This window comes from Onychostoma macrolepis, chromosome 05, assembly GCF_012432095.1.
Source record: "Onychostoma macrolepis isolate SWU-2019 chromosome 05, ASM1243209v1, whole genome shotgun sequence".
Lineage (NCBI taxonomy): Eukaryota > Metazoa > Chordata > Actinopteri > Cypriniformes > Cyprinidae > Onychostoma > Onychostoma macrolepis.
The window spans coordinates 43,763,246-43,780,661 of NC_081159.1; the positions used below are offsets into that span (position 1 = coordinate 43,763,246).

A 17,416-nucleotide genomic window follows, 5' to 3' on the forward strand; every position below is an offset into this window, starting at 1 on the left:
CACTGCAAGCCTAATGTGAACGTGACCTGCTGTGGTTCATGGTTCTAATGCTTGTTGTGTTTGTGGTCATGTGACGCAGTGGTTCTCGGATCGCGCGGCGTCTCGCTGCTACGGGTGCGAGAGGACGCTCTGGCTGGCGGCGAGGAAGCATCACTGCAGGTGATCAGTGTGTGTGTGTGTCGTTACCCTCCTCTGTCCTGAATCTCACCCGCTACTGACCCTAAAACACACGCAGATATTTCAGCGTCAGTGCACATTAATCCACAGCATTTGTTAAACACTGAAATACTCACTAGTACAGCCACATGATATAAACAAAATGCTTTACAGCTCAATTAATACACAGTTTTAACATTTCTGCTTTTAAAATCTGCCTCATTCACCTTCATTTGTGAGTGCTTCGCTGTATTCTCCATTTTGCTTTTTTTAAGTAAACAAAGGACAAATTAATTTTTTTTTTTTTTTTTGTGGTAATCAACATTATGGAGCAAGTGCTGTCGATTGAGCTGAACTTGGAATATTCATTTAAGCTTTTCACTCCATACTTAACGCTGGTTAACGCCTTTTAAACATCAACATTTAACACTTAAAAGAAGGTTAGAAGCAGTTTTGGAGGTTTGGAAACCGTTGTGAATCGAGTCTCGTGCTCTTTCCATGATGAGCACTATTTATTTGGATTGAATGATTTATTAAAGTTTTTACACTTTACAATAAGGTGTCATTTGTTAACATTAGTTAATGTATTAACTAACATGAACAGACAATGATCAATACATTTATTACACTATTTATTCATCTGTTAACGTTAGTTAATAAAAATACAGTTGTTCATTGTTAGTTCATGTTAGTTCAGTGCATTAACTAACGTTAAAAAACACAACTCGTGATTTTAATAATGCATTAGTAAATGCTGAAATGAACATTAACTAAGATTAATAAATGCTGTAGAAGTATTGTTCATTCTTAGTTCATGTTTACTAATGTTGTTAACTAATGAACCTTAAAGTAAAGTGTTACCGAATAATCTAAATAAATTAAAATGCAAAAATTGTATTAAAGAAAATACAGTTCTTGAACTTCTATTGATTTAATACACTAAGATAAAAATATACTAATTTTAAAATATATTCATTTAATTATATTTAAGGATTTCTAATCCTTATAATATTTAAAATATTTAAAATTTAATATATTTAAAATTAAAATGCTAAAAATGTAGTAAAACAAACTTCAATGATATTTCTACTTTAATCCATCCCCCCAATTATTTTTTGTTTTTCACTAGTAAGATTTAATTTAATAATTAGAATTTAATTATTTATTGAAATTTTATGTATTACAATTATCTGAATTTAAACGGTAAAAAAATTATATTAATTTCTACATTTTCCCCCTCAATAACTTTTGAACTTTAATATAACCTATATTCATATAAAAACGATATGAATGTAAAAATAGTGTTTGAGTTGCGCAGCTGAGTTTGACTGTGGTCTCATCCGTGTCTCTGATTCTCTTTCTCTCTCTCTGTCTCTCATTCTGCTGCAGCGGCAGAGAGCCGGTTGAGGAGGCCTGGTGAGACTCCTCCTCTTCCTCCTGCACTTCCTGTCAATCCATCCGTCTTTCCCTTCCCTCCTAAACCAGCGTGTCACTGCCTGTCATTTTCTCATTATCGTTTCCTCCATCGCAGCTCTGAATCCAAACCACTTGGTGCTTGTGTTCACACTAGAGCTTCTGGTGCCAATCCGGTTTAGCTGGTGTAAAAGCTCAGATTCACAGCAGTCAGTCAGAGTCTGGGATGTAGTTCATTTGTAGTTAGTATGAAAGAAAATTGGCTCAATTTGTGGAAATGAACTGCCATTGATGATGTATAATTAGTCTATTATAATACATATATATATATATATCAAAAGTCAAAAGTTTTTGAACAGTAAGATTTTTTATGTCTTTTAAAGAAGTCTCTTCTGCTCAGCAAGCCTGCATTTATTTGATCCAAAGTACAGCAAATGCAGTAATATTGTGAAATATTTTTACTATTTAAAATAACTGTTTTCTATAGGAATTTTATTCCTATTTCTAGCATCATTTCTCGTGTCACATGATCCTTCAGAAATCATTCTAATATTCTGATTTGCTGTTTAAAAAACATTTATTATTATTGTTGAAAACAGCCGAGTATAATTTTTTTCAGGTCTTTCTGATGAATAGAAATTATACTTATTACAAATTATTTCTATATACTTATAGAAATTATACTTATTCCAAGATTTTGAATAAGATATATTTGTATGTTAATATAATAATTGATTGGTAATAATTGTTTAAATTAATATAATACTAGATACTGTTGCAGGTCTTAAAAATATATTTTAAAAAAAGTTATATTATGGTACCATTTGGAATAACTATTTTATTTAATAAGCCCTTTTTAACGGTCCTCTTCGCTTGTTTTGAGAATGTTCTGCAGGCCACCAATAAAAAATAGGACCTCTTTCCTTTGTTTCTCGAGCAGCAAATCAGCATATTATTATGATTTCTGAAGATCATGTGACACTGAAGACTGGAAATACAGCTGCGCATCACAGAAATAAATTACAGTTTAACACATATTCAAATAGAAAGCAGTTATTTTAAATAGTAAAAATATTTCACAATATTACTGCTTTTGCTGTATTTTGGATCAAATAAATGCAGGCTTGCTGAGCAGAAAAGACTTCTTTAAAAGACATTTAAAATCTTACTGTTTAAAAATTTTGACTGGTAGTGTATATATATATATATATATAGTGAAACTGAAGTACTTTTATGAAGTCTATTTCTATAAAACAGCATTAGAAGTTTAGACTCTCACCGGACTCTCTCTCGGTCCTCTAGGAACTGTGGGAATGTTTTCTGCGCCAGCTGCTGCGATCAGAAGGTGGCGGTGTCGAGTCAGCAGCTCCGTGAGCCCAGTCGCGTGTGTCAGGCGTGTTACGGTCACCTGCGGCCCTCCGCCGTCCCTCCGGCGCTCCCTCCCGCCGACCTGGAGCTGGAGAAACCCATCACCGCCAGCTCCAACTGAGACCGCATCCGGCCCAATAAACCACTCCCTCACGCAGAGCCGTAAGAGTGACTGACTTCTGTGCAACACTAAACAGCACTTCAGCGTCCGGGCGGATTCACACACATCTTATTACAAACTCTTAGAATATTCAAACGTGCAGTTCCTGAAAATTTCACTAAAAATTTCTCAAACATTTTCTTAAGGCGAGACGCTGCAGGTGAATAGGGTAAAAAAATATTACATTGATAATTGCAAACATGTAAACTTATATTACAAGGTTTCTAAAATGTTCGGTTTAAATATGCAGATGAGGCATTATATGCACTAATTTGCATACATTTCTAGTACAAAAATCTGAACACTGGATGAAATCAGTTTCACAATAAAGGACAAAAGCAGTCTTAAGTCGCTGGGGTGTATTTGTAGCAGTAGACAACAATACATTGTATGGGTCACAATTAGCAATATTTCTTTTAAGCAAAAAATCATTAGGATATTAAGTAAAGATCGTGTTCCATGAAGATATTTTGTAAATTTCTTACCGTAAATATATTAAAACTTAATTTTTGATTAGTAATATGCATTACTAAGAAATTCATTTGGACAACTTTAAAGGTGATTTTCTCAATATTTAGATTTTTTTGCTCCTCAGATTTCCAAATAGTTGTATCTCAGTCAAATTTATTATTTATTCAGCTTATGTATAAATATCAATTTTAAAAAATTGACCCTTATGACTGGTTTTGTGGAGAAAAATATCGACACAAATAGATAAAGTGCTATAAAAGAAACACTTGACGGTGTCTTTTGGATGTTTTCTTTCCACTAGTCTGAAAAAACACTTAATGAACAACCCCCAAAATCTCAAACTTGACAGATGCATGAAACCCCAGCGTTATTGCCTGCAGTGTCTCCCTTTAAGAAGACAAACGAGCTGAATTTGTGAGTGCATGTTTCTTCCCAAAGATTCACTGATCAATGCAATGAAAAACACCTCACGCACTATTTTCATCAGTTTGACCAGATTCACAAAAACATTATGAAATGAAAGGTGCTGTATGTAATTTTTTGACTCTTCTGAAGCCAAAAAATAACATGTTTGTAGATATTTAGGAAACATGTTACATAGCCGTTTCTCTGAAAAATGCTATCGATATTACATACTGCACCTTTAAGACATTTCCTAAGATCATATTTAAGTTTGAACGATTCACGTAAGTATTCTGAAGTTAACACATTTCTTAAGATAAATTCCAAGAATTTCAAAAGAATCATGAAAATCTTATGAAGATAATTTCCAAAAAGTTCATACGATTCATGAACATCTTATGAAATTAAGACACAAGATAAATGACAAGTTTGTACAATTCATGTAAATGTTCTTAAGCAAAAATTTCTTAGATAAATTCCAACATTTGTGCGATTCACAAAAATCTGAACACATTTCTTAAGATAAATGTAAACGTTTTGGAATTTAAGTCATTTCTTAAGATGACTTCCAAGGCCATATGATACACAGAAATCTTCTTCAGAAAGAAGTGTGTAAGAATGTCTTATTTTTGTTCTTAAGAAGAAAATGCCAGGCTTAATTAGGCGTTTATCTGATTGCACTTAGATTCACAAAAATCTTAAAGAAGTTAAGACGTTTCTTAAGATAAATTCCAAGAAATGCTTACGAATCTTAAATTAAATTCTTGAATAAATTAAGTTTTTAAAATAATTTTTTTAATCGTCTGTCATTTGTTGTTAGTCTTTTTTGTGCTTTCTCTAGAGTGAACCTGTATCTATCATATCTACTGAAAATGATCAAATCAAAACTTTATTAATTATATAAGGGTGTTGAGTTGATACTAAATTTCAATGAATTCATTAAACGACTTCTCTTTGGGCACTTAAGACTAGTTTGAGGTTATTTTATTTTTTAATTAAGGAAATATTTTATTTTTAAACTTTATAAGTTATGATGAATTTTTTCAGGAAGTCAGATTCTTCATAAAAAACAACATTCTGAAGAAATATTTTTAGGAATATAAAATATTCTTAAACTTGAAAAATTTGAAGAATTATATTCTTTGTGAATCTGGCCCCTGAGCTTCTCTTTTGATTATTTTTATATGGTCATGCTTCAAAAAGACTAAAAATAGTGCACGACATTAATGTAAATACGAGTTAAACTCGGCTCTCCGTGCGTCGGTTGCATGGAGAGCAGCAGCTCCGATGCTCTTCAGACGTGTTGCACTGAAGAAAGAAACTCTTACGGGTTTGAAGCACCATGAGAGCGAGTTTTAATGTGAACTTCCTGTAAGACACGACTCTTATAATCATGTTCTCCGGTCGGAGGAGTTTTGCACACTTGAATCCGTGTACATGTAATTTGTATGTATGTCATGTGACGTGTACAGCCAATGTAATGAAAGCCTGATGGACTGAATGATGAACTCCAGCAATACTGCACAGGATCACAGAGCATCGCCTGAATCTCATCAGGACGATCCGTGTCTGATCTCAAACGCGTCTGCTGCCGCTTCGCTGTCTGGTCGAGGGGCTGGATGGACTCGCCCTGATGAAATCTCCCACAATGCTGCTGTCTTTCCTCTCTGTGTCAGCCAGAGTTTGTATGAGCCGTCGCTGCTGCTGCTGCTGTCGCTTATGGAGGCGTTTGTGTGAATGACATTAAAGCACAACACACTGCCAACCTGATCCACGTCTATTTGGTCATTAGGCTTTCATGGCTCATTTAGTCTGATAGAGTCAGAATATGGAGGAAAAAAAAGGCTCAATCAGACTCAAACAGAGCAGAAATATGAATTTGCTGCAGATGTTGATATTTATATGATGAAATTCTGATGCTTGCAATGTAAATCAATGAGATGTTTATAACAGTACAGCAGGTAATGACAAAATTATATAAATATCAGCCGTCGCTCTCTATCTCCAATAATATGTCTTAGTAAGATGAGATTGAAATGATCCAAACATATAATGCAATGCAATCCAATGCTGATTGAGAGATGAAGAAATCTAGAATCATATGAGATCAAGAAAAATATGAAATACCTCATATGTCCTATGCAAACACGTAATTATGTGACTTAACTGCAATGTTATCAATCAACTTTCCATGTGTAAATAAATGAGGAAGCATTTCCAGACCCTGCTAAATTTACACTTCAATCTGTCGATATTTAAACCAAATTGGTTATCGTTAAACTAAAACATTAAAAATTGCCAATTGGCTTGAAAAAAATAAGTTAACAATTAATAATAATAAAAAGATACTAAAACTTTAACTTAATTAAAAAAACAATTTTATATATATATATATATATATATATATAAATAAATAAATGTTAATACAAAAAAATTATAAAAACTATAATCATATGTTAATGATTCCACCAAACCCAGAAAGAAAAAAGGCCATTTTCACCTGAGATTCAGAGCCGAACTTCAGGGGGTTAAAAATGACTTCTGAAAGATGGCAGCATCATTATATTAATTTTACACAGAGATTGGTAGGTCTATTAGTAAAATCTGTTGACTTTAGCAATCTTTGTTACATTATACTCCAACGGTGACCATTCAAAAACGGGAAAAAGTTTTTCTTTCAAGTTTGCATGTATGTAACTCAAGTGGTATTAAAGATATCTTAATGCCCTTTTAGATATTGGATCTTGATTATTTTCTTTTAAAGAGGAACGTCTGAGGAATAAACAATGTTGAAACTAGAGATGCATCTGAACACCTGTCTGAGTGCCATAAATACTCTTTTTCCAAAGTTTGCGTGTCTGTAACTCAAGAAGTATTAAAGATACCTGAATGCGATTTTAGATTCTAGTTCTTAATACATTTTTCTTTTGGAATCTTCATTTTTAAACCTCCATCATGTGGTTCAGTCCCAGAGATGTGGGGATCTCAATATAATACTATAATATTAGAAAACAAACTAGAGCTGCATCAGACACTTGTAAGGTCAACATGAAATCAAAACCGACTCTTTACTTTCTTAACCCTCTGGTGCTTTTGAGAGTCACACTTGACTGGACACCCCTCCTCCTAATTTCATGGTGCTCAATTAATATTTATGCAATAATTATGATCAATTTCTTCCCATTGAAAGTAATAAAATTAAAAAAAAAAAATTTTTATATTGCTTTTCAATTAATGCAGTATTTCATGTTAAAACCGAGTCAATGCCTTTAAAATCAGATTTTTGAAGCCAGTTTAGTGCCATCTGGTGGGAGTAAAATAAGAAAAACATCTGCAAATCCATAGTTTAGCCCAGGGTTCCTCAAATCTTACCCTGGAGCTCCAATCAACTGCAGAGTTTAGCTCCAACCCTGATCAAACTCACCTGTCTGTGATTTTCAAGACACTGATTAGCATGTTCAGGTGTGTTTGATTAGGGTTACAGCTAAACTCTGCAGGAAAGTGGATCTCGAGGTCCAGATTTGAGGAGCCCTGGTTTAGCCCATAGATTCCTATATAGCTCTATATAAAAGGCCTATAAATTCTCTAATTGTTTTTAGACATAAATACTTTTTGTAAAGGTTTAGACTTTTTTTTTTGTTTGAAATGTTGATTTGAAGCGGCAGTTTTTTTTTCTTTCTCCATTTCCCATTCATTTCCCATGGTCAGTCATTTTTGACCGAAGACCACAAGTGTGACTATTTTATTTTTTACAACCACTCAGCCTGCTCGAATCATGCCCTCAATTTTTGTGTTTGTTTACATTACAAATGCCATAAAAGTCACCAAGTTTCATACAATTCCGATGAAGCTGTGATTTTTAAAAATTCTCAACAGAAAATGTCTCAGTCAAAAAAGTGACCGAAGAGCACCAGAGGGTTAATAAACGCTTTTGGTCTCATTATGACTGATTCAATCCATTTCAAAGTTCATCCTCATAATCTTTCATCAAAATGTAATAACTCGCTCCACTTCAGAAATTTATTCTCATTGAATATTCAGTTTCACCTGAAAGAATGGTTATGAAAGTACAGAAAAACTCAAAGACGCAGAGGCTCAGATAAAGATAAACTTTAGTTTATTAGTGGCTATAGATAATGCTATCAGACCATAATCATAAAAAATGAGAAAACAAGAAACGCTACATCTCTGGTTAAACATCAGCGTGGATTAGCGCAGAATGAAGTGCGTCAGGATACAGGAACAGAAATGAGAAGCAGGAACAGAACAAACCGTCACAGCGTCTCCATGCGGCAGAACGAGACGGACGAGGCGAAACGATCGCTGCGGCACACGGCACTTCAGTCGTCGAGAGAGAAACCAGAGCGATTCCTTTAGTACTGGTACATTGGGATCCTGAGTTCATCATTCAGAGAAGCGGACGATACTGCGGTAAAGCTCCGAAAGCAACACCGAACACGTTTAGAGCTGCCGGAGCTGGAGAGCGAGCGCCATCGAACACACGCCAGCTTGATTCAAGCAAAATGTGCCACTTTGAAGCAGTTTCGGACGATTTGAACGAGTTTCTCGCATTAACAAAAATAGACCCGCCTCGTTATTCGCTTCTTATAAAAAACATCACGTGGGCGTATTTACAAGGTTAACGTGACATTCTGGAGGTTTACAAAGATTCCCTTTCCGTCGAGACGGACGCTACGCTGTCGCCGGGGATTGTGGGAAAGAGCAGAGGAAGAGGAGAGAAGACAGAGGAAAGTACAAAGAGAAGGACAGGAAAATCCAGACAAACAACAGGCAGAACTGTGTGTTAGTGTGTGGTTTAGTAAACGCTGGCCGGATCCGTGTGTGATCGTCTGTGTTTGTAAGGCCTTGTGAGCGAGACGTTGTGCTGTGAGTTTCCTCATCCGGACGGGATCAGATGTTCTTCACTGATGACACTTACACCGACGACTGATCCCACACCTGCTGGACACACAAACACACACCATTAACAGCAGTCACACAATCTACTCCATGCCTTCTTTTGATCCAGTAAAAGCTCTTTCAGTGTAATTGCTCAGCTGGTGCTCCTCGTGTCTTTCTGCTGTCAAATCTTGACCGATTTTCAGGGTTCCCACACCTTGGTTAACTTCAAATTCAAGGACCTTTCAAGGACTTTCCAGGTCCAATATCCTCAAATTGAAGGACTTAATGTTGGGACACAGTTCAAGTGAGAGCAAGGTTACATCGCGTCACCTTGTAAGATACATTGTTACAGCTTTCATGTCAAACACAACTATGCAAAAAGCTTTTTTTTTGCATTTATTTTTGGCCATATGACAGAAATCTGATATTCTATTTGTCGTATTTCTGTTTTGCATAAAACTGAATAATACTTTGTACATACTATACTGTATTCTAAAATGATCTGATATTAACTTTTGCATGGATTTTATTGAAAAGAGCTTAGGCTCATGTAACCAGAAGATATATGAATATGCTTAAGTTTTTCTTGCCTCATGGCTTTTCATTATTTTAACAAGCAAAGCAGTATAACATTACATCCTTTGGATCTCTGGCAAGCCATTCTTTGTAATCTTCTTTGGTGAGCCAAATATCTTGAAACTTGCATTTTCCAGGCATCACGTTTCAGCCTATTTTTGCAATGTTTCACGGTGTGTCTGTGAAACGTTGAGGTACCATCTTAGTAGTTTCGCAGCGTGTGAACGCCATGGCAACAAACAACACAAAGTACCTCACATAGGAAACACTTAACGAACGCATAAATGTGCATAACTAACGAAATCAAGCAAGCTAGTATGCATATGCCACAAAGTGTTGGCGAAATAACACATTAGCGGACCGGAGGGAATAATATGGAATTTTCAAGGACCTGTATCTATGTTTGTTTATTTTCAAAAACTTTCCAGGGCCTTGAACATTTTTAATCAGATTCACAAACTTTCAAGGATTTCAAGGACCCGTGGGAACCCTGGATTTGATCAAGTAAGCGTCAGAATAACTGCAGTCATATTTCCAGATGAACTCTTTCTGGACTGAAGCAGCTCCGCTTTACTTGATTCTCCATCAATCATTTTTTAGAAAAATCAGTGCGTCTCAAATCTGATCATCAGGATCTCTTGAGGAGCGTTTGTTTCCAGAAGCTTTACTCTCACTGTTCCTCAGCGGAGGAATGATCTTCATCTCACATCTTCTGAGGAGCGTTTATTCCTTCATCTCTCAATCATCACTGGATTGCATTGCATTATATGTTTGGATCATTTCAATCTCATCTTGCTAAGACATATTATTGGAGATATTGAGCGACGACTGATAGATCATTTTATGTCAGTATCTGCTGCACTGTTTTAAAGAGCTCAATGATTTACATTACAAGCATCAGAATTTCATTACATAAATATCAGCATCTGCAGAAAATTGCATGTTTTTGCTCAGTTTGAGTCTCTGAATAAAATTGAGCTGTTTGTTTTCTCCGTATACAATACAATATAAAAATGTTCCACTGAAAGGAAGTCATTGATCATGTTTATCAGGGTAACTGAAGGATTTTAAATCAAATTTAAGACTTCAAGACCTTTTTAAGAGCTGCACAAATTAAATTAATATCATTCAGATACAGGTTTTCACAAAAAACAAAAAGTTTTATAAAATGATAAACTTCACATTTCAGCCTTTCAATTTTTAAGAAAAGAGATGAGTGAAAAGCATCGGTTATATTAATTTAATAACAAATACATTAGTGTCTTAATAGTTTAGGTTTTTATAATGCATTATTATTAGATTCTTGTTGATTCACATTTACAGCTGTTTGCGCTGCGTAAAAATATGTATTGGTCTGAATAAGAATAGCAGACGGGCTGATTGAAAATGCAGATTCATTCTCTGCCAGCAGGAACGGCAGAAATATAGCGGTCCCCCCGGTAACACCCGACTTTGAAACATGCAGCACTCATATTCATTCAATGAAATCAGATCCTTTTGAAGTTTAATCATGACACGTCGCCATATGGCAATTATTGTCTTTCCTTCCACAAATTTAATTAAGACTTTCTTGTACCATTTAAGACTTTTTATGGCCTTACGACTAAGGCCACTAATTAACTAACACACTAACTTGATACAACTAAATGTAAGACTTTTTAAAAGCCTGGTATATACTAATGTTTTTTAAAAATTGGAGTCACTCTGAATTTTGAACACTAGACTGGTGCTAAAGATCTCACTTGAGCCTTTAATGCATTGAGTGTGTGTGTTAGGTGTGTTCAGTCATCCTGACCTTGTTAACAGTGTTGATGGGGGTTCGCGCTGATCCCGTGTGCAGTCTTTGGCGGGGCTCCTCAAACGCCCGGCCGGGCGAGCGCTCCCTGCGCAGGTCCATGACCCGTCCCGGTGAGCGGTCCAGCCGAGGGTCCATCATCCTGCCGGGCGATCGCTCCAGCCGGCCCGGGGACTTCTCTCTATCCAGGGGCCGTGCGGGAGACTTGTCCCGCCTGAACTCGGTGCGAGCCTCACGGTAGCGGTGGGGCGTCCCGGGCTGGTGGAGGCCCTCCTGTACGGCGGGCATAGCGGCCAGACGCTTCGAGATGTGCTCGTTATAGGTGGGAGGACCGCGCTTGTTTGGGCTGCGAGAAACCGGGAGGAAAGAGTCCAAGTCAGTCGCATTCATGTATAGTAGTCAGCATTTGAAGTGGATCAAAAAAGTTCATAAAAGTTGTCCAAAGACAAAAAACGCTTTTAGGTTTTACGACAACATTGAAAGGTTTTGATCCACTTCAAATGCTGACTAGTGTAGTTCACAGAAATATACCAGTTTCCACCAAAACACCTTAAAGTTGTGTTCAGCTCTGTTTCAACAGTAAGTTTCTTTCATTTACACTTTATTTTTGAAGCAAATTGATTTGTAAAGATGATTTTCATGATTTTTCATGATTTTCATTGTACAAAAATGTACAATGCAACAGTAATTTGAAATATGAATAAATCTTATGTAAATACAGTAGTTTTTTTTTTTTAAGAAATTAAAGGGGTGGTTTACTGTTTTTTTTTCTAGGCTTGATTGTGTTTATGGGGTGCAGTCTAACATGTGTTCATGCTTCGTTTTTTTAAAAACGCATTATTTTTCATATAATTTACCTTTATTCCACACCGCTCTGTCCCTTCGCTGACAAACGCCTCGATTATTTCCTGGTTTTATGAAGCCCCTCCCTCAGAAACACGTGATGTGCTCTGGTTGGTCAGCTGGCTCAGTGTGTTGTGATACACTAAACCGCCGAGCGTGCGTCTAAACGTCCTGCCCCTCAGCTCAGCGGCATGTGCTCCGGTTGTATTGTAAACAATGGCGTCGTATATATTGTTTATCAATTTGAGCCCGACTGAGACGCAGAGGATATTAGTGAAGAGGATCGCGCAGAACCTGTGCAAGCACGGCTCTTAATGGTATGTTTGTTTGTTGTCTAATACTTTTAGATACGCTGTTATTATGCTACTGCTTATGTTAGCTTTTAAAATACGGTTTTACTCTGATTAAAGCTTTAATACAGTACGGCAACCGCACACGCGTCCATGTATAACGCTTCTCATTGCTATTTGAAAATGTATAATTGGAACAGTTTGTTGGAGCTGATCTGACGATCTGAATGAGAAGAGAGAGATGCAGAGCAGCGCGACGGGAGGAACGGCTGTTTTAGAACATTAATTTTGAAACTTGTGAATCCATTAGAATCGTTAGAAGACAGAATCGCGATTCATATATGAATAGATTTTTACGTGTACCCCTAGTTTTCTCTTCCTCTTCTCTAAAGCAGCGCAGCATGGCCCCGCCCCCTTCCTTACATGTTCCCGAGGGCGGGGTTTATCTGGGTTCGTGACGTAACAGACCCGGGAAGTAGTTATAGTCCCTTACCAGCCGTTTTTGTAGGCATTAAACTTCCAAAATTTTAAAAGACGATATCTCTGTTTGCATTGAACTTTCAGCGCTGCAACTTTGCAGATATTGTTTATGCTCAAACAGCAACATTACACACTAACTAACGTTAAAAAAGTGAAATTGCAATCAACCACCCCTTTAATAATTTTATTCATCAAGGATGCATTAAATGGATCAAAAGTGCCAGTAAAGACATTTATAATGTTGCAAAAGATTTCTATTTCAAACAAATGCTGTTCTTTTGAACTTTCTATTCATCTGTGAATCCTGAAAAATAAAATGTATCATGGTTTCCACAAAAATATTGTGATGCTGAAAATTCAGCAATGATCACAGAAATAAATTACATTTTTACAGATATTCACACAGAAAACAAATATTTTAAATTGTAATAATATTTCACATTTTTTACTGTATTTTTGATCAAATAAATACAGCCTTGGTGATCAGAAGAGACTTCTTTCAAAAACATTAAAAAAATCTTACCAACCCAAAATTTTGAATGGTTTACACACGCAGAAGAGAGTTCATAATCACCTGACAGACGTTCACCAGTGAGAGGAATTTAAATATATCGGTACAGTTATGAATGTGACCCGTCCAGGGCTCATAATAAACCACACGCCCATCAGACCAGTGAAGATTCAGATTCATGTGTGCAACTGAACCACTTAAATCACAAGACTACTTACCCTCTAACGGTGAGAAACACGTCTCCTCATCCGTCATATCCATAATAACACACTTTCAACACATTTATGCTTTTAAATAACATTATAAAATGAGAGAAAGTCTCAAATTATGAACAAGAGCTTCTGAAAACACCTAAATATAACGATATAATGAGAGCTGAGGAAGAACGTTTTCAGTGCGTCAGATTAAATCTAGTCTCACACCGAGCGGTTCAGGATATTCTCCTTAAAACACTTTATTCATCACTCAGTTCACAGGTTAAAACGTTCATGATCTGTCACTCCCTCGCACAAATAAAGAAAGCACTTTTCTTCCTGTAAAGAAGAGAAACACAGTCAGAAACTCTGGACCAATCACAGTCAGATTTCAGGTCACATGGGGTCGTGCACAGTCAGATAGAGCTACATTTAAATCATTATTCACTGAACATCTTTCTCTGATGAGATCCTCAAATCTCACTCTGATATTGCAGGTGCAGCAGGTTTGATGCCAATGACTTTAAATGTTTCTCATGTCTTCTGACTGATCGTTATTAACATCAAACCTAATTTGACCGACACAATTAATGAAATAAATATATGCACTGTGTGTGTTTGAGAGTGAAGCGCAGCATTGTGTTCATGTACACACTCGCTCGTGATCCGCCAGTGTTTTCAGCGTCTCAATTTGTCGTAAACTCTGCGCTATATGAACTCATCTTTGAATATTTAAGTCACTTATACATTTTGAAAGTGCAACACGTGCCAACCATCTTCCAAATTTGTAATGAAAATAGTTTAGAAAATCAACAATACAGAAGCTCTAAAATCTCACTGCAGTTTGAGACAAAAAAAGCTTTATGGTTTAACATGTTAAAGCAAACAAATTAAATTAATTACTATTGTAATTTTACAGATTTTTACTATAAAATAAAATAGTTATTAAATAAATTAAAAAAATATTTTAATAGTTTTTATTTACAATAGTATTATAATATATAGTATTAAATAAATTACAATAGTAATATATTTATTTTATTACTTCCCCCCCCCCCCCCCTCCCTCCGAGTTTCACAGACATGGCTTAAGCCTAGTCCCAGACTAAAATGTAATTCTGAGCTGTTTCAACTGAAAGAAACATGCACTGACTGATCTTAAAATATATCAGTGCTTTTGTTTTGCCTCAAGATGCACACCAGTAATGTTTTTTCTAAGGCATGTTAATACAAATTACTTAAATGCCCTAATTGAACTATGGCCTAATCCTGGCTTAGTCTAAGCCCTGTCTGTGAAACCAGGCCTTTATTTAATAATAATAATAATTATTATTTTAGTCATATTGTTAACAAATGAGACCATATTGTTGTGTTATTAATATATCTTTTAACAGCATTTTTTTAAAAATATAATTTTCATTAATAAAAATCAAAATACAATTGTTCACTGTTTGTTCATGTTAGTTTGCAGTGCATTAACTATAAAAAAAAAAATTGATTTTAAAAATGTTTCAGTAAATGTTGAGATTAAGAATAATGAATGCTGTAGAAGTATTGTTGATAGTTAACTACATTAGTTAACATGAGCTAACAAAGGTTAACAATTGAAACCTTACTGTAAAACGTTACCCATATAATATATAAAATCACAAGATTATTTTTTGGGACAAATTGTGCAGCCTTACAAACAAGCACAGCAAACCTGGAGCTCTTTATATATTTAAATTAAATCACAATTTTCTTTTTATCAGAAAACTCCATAGGCAGAGTGTGAACCAACTCCAGGGTAAGGCTAAAATTTGCCTAATGTAAGTGTAATCAATTAACACGCACATCATAACCCCGTCTTTTACAGGGTTTCTACGGATATGAACAAGTGAAATTTAAGACTTTTAAAAGACCTTTTTAATACCTTATTAGAGCCCTGCATTTCAGCCCGGGCCCCAACTTTCTTACGCCTCAAGGGCCAGGCTTCGGGCCAATTTTCACATCATAGTTCAGACGCGGGACTGGCCTTGAGCCTGTTTTAGGCTTATTTTTATATTTTCGAAATCCATCAATTAGTGATGAAAAAAAAAAAAAAAATTGCTGCGCTGGTGGAAACAACACGAGACCGTGCCACGACTGTCAAGAGTGGCTCGACGGTGTTTAGTGTCCAGCAGCGCAGCTGAAGAGTTCTGCGTTCAGATGCACGCAATAGGCTAAAACTTGCCGCAAAGCCCCAGCAAAAGTAATTACCATGTAAGTGTCTGGGGGAAATAGTAAGGAGATTATTATTTAATTTAATTAAAATGTATTATTATTTAATTATTTACTAATAAACTAGTGTTTTCTGAGTCCGATCCTGACTCGCCGTCTCCTCAGATGCACCTTTAGAGAGAATCTTTATGGATTATGATTATAATGAAAGAGTTTTTGCTTTCGATTTGTTTTATTTCATTAAGTAGTTATTTAAAGCTTTCTATAGATATATTTATCATGTTTGTGAGGCATGTATTCGCTGAATTTCGGTTCATTTTTGTGAAGCACTCCTGTTCAAGACGAGACGGCAGAAAGCGCAACATGTTTGTTTTCTTTATTTTATAAAAGCACAACGTTTTGTTGATATTGTGAGTGCACACAAATAAAAGTAGACCCTTTACAGTTACGAATGATGTATTACTCTTACCTTTGAGCAAAAATGACGGCGTATTTTAAGTTCTTTCCACTGTTATAAGTGATCGCACCAGCGCTTCCATGTCCTGCCAAGCGCTTTAGCTTCAACTCTCCACACAAACTACTGGATACAGCGCATATTTATCTAGGTTTAACGTTTACACATTGTTATATGTTTGAACTGTTTTATATCTATCGATTTTATTTTAGGCAAGTCGTGATGATTTGAGAATGCTAAATTGATCAAACAGACTATGATCAACTTACTGTATGCTGCTGGCCACTTGGTCTTTACTTTAAAAAACAAAAACTTATAACGTACAAAAAATGCTCCAAACGTTTTTCTAAATTAACTTAAAAAAACTAAACAATCACTTTGCCATTACATATACTACTGTTTCAGCTAAATAGTTCAGTTTTGTAAGCTGTCTTGGGAGAAGGGGGAAAAAAGACGGGCTCGGGTCGGTAATTCTGATAAGCTGTTGGACACGGGCCGGGCTAGGGCCTAAATTTGAGGCCCGTGCAGGGCTCTACACCTTATATGAAATTTAAGACATAAACCTGTAATGTAAATACACATTATATTACATACATGTAATATTTGAAAAAAAAAAACGCTTTCATAAATGACATTTATTATACGATATACAGTGAACTTTTCATATCAGCAGACAATATTCCACACAAAATCTCCCAACAACAGTACCACATCACCGAGATTTTTTATGGTGTAAACAATTATTCTGAAGCAATATGAAAGCATAACCTTTCATGTCAAATTATTACAATTTATAAATAAATTCTATAGGGCTGTTACCAGTCAGATTAAATATTTTACACTGCAAAATTACAACTGCAATAAATAATGTTATGAGATTAATGTTTTAAATACATTTATGAATGTACAAATAAGAAATGTTGTGGGGGAAATGCATACTTTTCAACATACTAAACTACCAGAAGGTGGCAGTAAATCATTTAATGAGCGAATCATTGAGTCATTCATTCAACCGATTTGTTCAAAATGCTGAATCATTCAGTAACAAAACACCGCAGAGTGTTGCTTGGAGAATGTACTATACTTCTGCTGTAATCCTTGTTTGGAACTATTTTCTTTTTAATATGTGGCTCTAGTATCGTTAGCAAAGCATCAAACTGAGCCACTGACATCCTGAAGTAAACTTTGAATCGCTCGTGATAA

The 17,416-nt window shown here is 35.7% G+C and overlaps 2 protein-coding genes across 10 annotated transcripts in view; one reads left to right on the top strand and one right to left on the bottom strand.

The window, feature by feature from the left end:
* Positions 1–5,740, top strand: part of LOC131541111 (myotubularin-related protein 3) — a 32,437-nt gene extending 26,697 nt beyond the window's left edge. For 2 of the 3 annotated variants that reach the window (XM_058776655.1, XM_058776656.1), the window contains exons 18-20: positions 80–159; positions 1,546–1,572; positions 2,872–5,740. In XM_058776655.1, coding sequence (XP_058632638.1) covers positions 80–159; positions 1,546–1,572; positions 2,872–3,058 — 294 coding nt within the window. In that variant the 3' untranslated portion in view covers positions 3,059–5,740. The remainder of the gene's footprint in view (positions 1–79; positions 160–1,545; positions 1,573–2,871) is intronic. The other variant, XM_058776660.1, reaches the window with a different exon arrangement.
* Positions 5,741–8,070: 2,330 nt separating this feature from the next.
* The window catches only part of cita (citron rho-interacting serine/threonine kinase a), a 107,955-nt gene continuing 98,609 nt past the window's right edge, over positions 8,071–17,416 (bottom strand). For 4 of the 7 annotated variants that reach the window (XM_058775865.1, XM_058775863.1, XM_058775864.1 and 1 more), the window contains 2 exons: positions 11,244–11,589; positions 8,071–8,932 (listed from right to left, as the gene is read on the bottom strand). In XM_058775865.1, the coding sequence (XP_058631848.1) occupies positions 8,906–8,932; positions 11,244–11,589 (373 nt within the window). In that variant the 3' untranslated portion in view covers positions 8,071–8,905. Of the gene's footprint in view, positions 8,933–11,243; positions 11,590–12,406; positions 13,901–17,416 lie in introns of those variants that run through there. The other 3 variants (XM_058775866.1, XM_058775860.1, XM_058775867.1) reach the window with 2 other exon arrangements.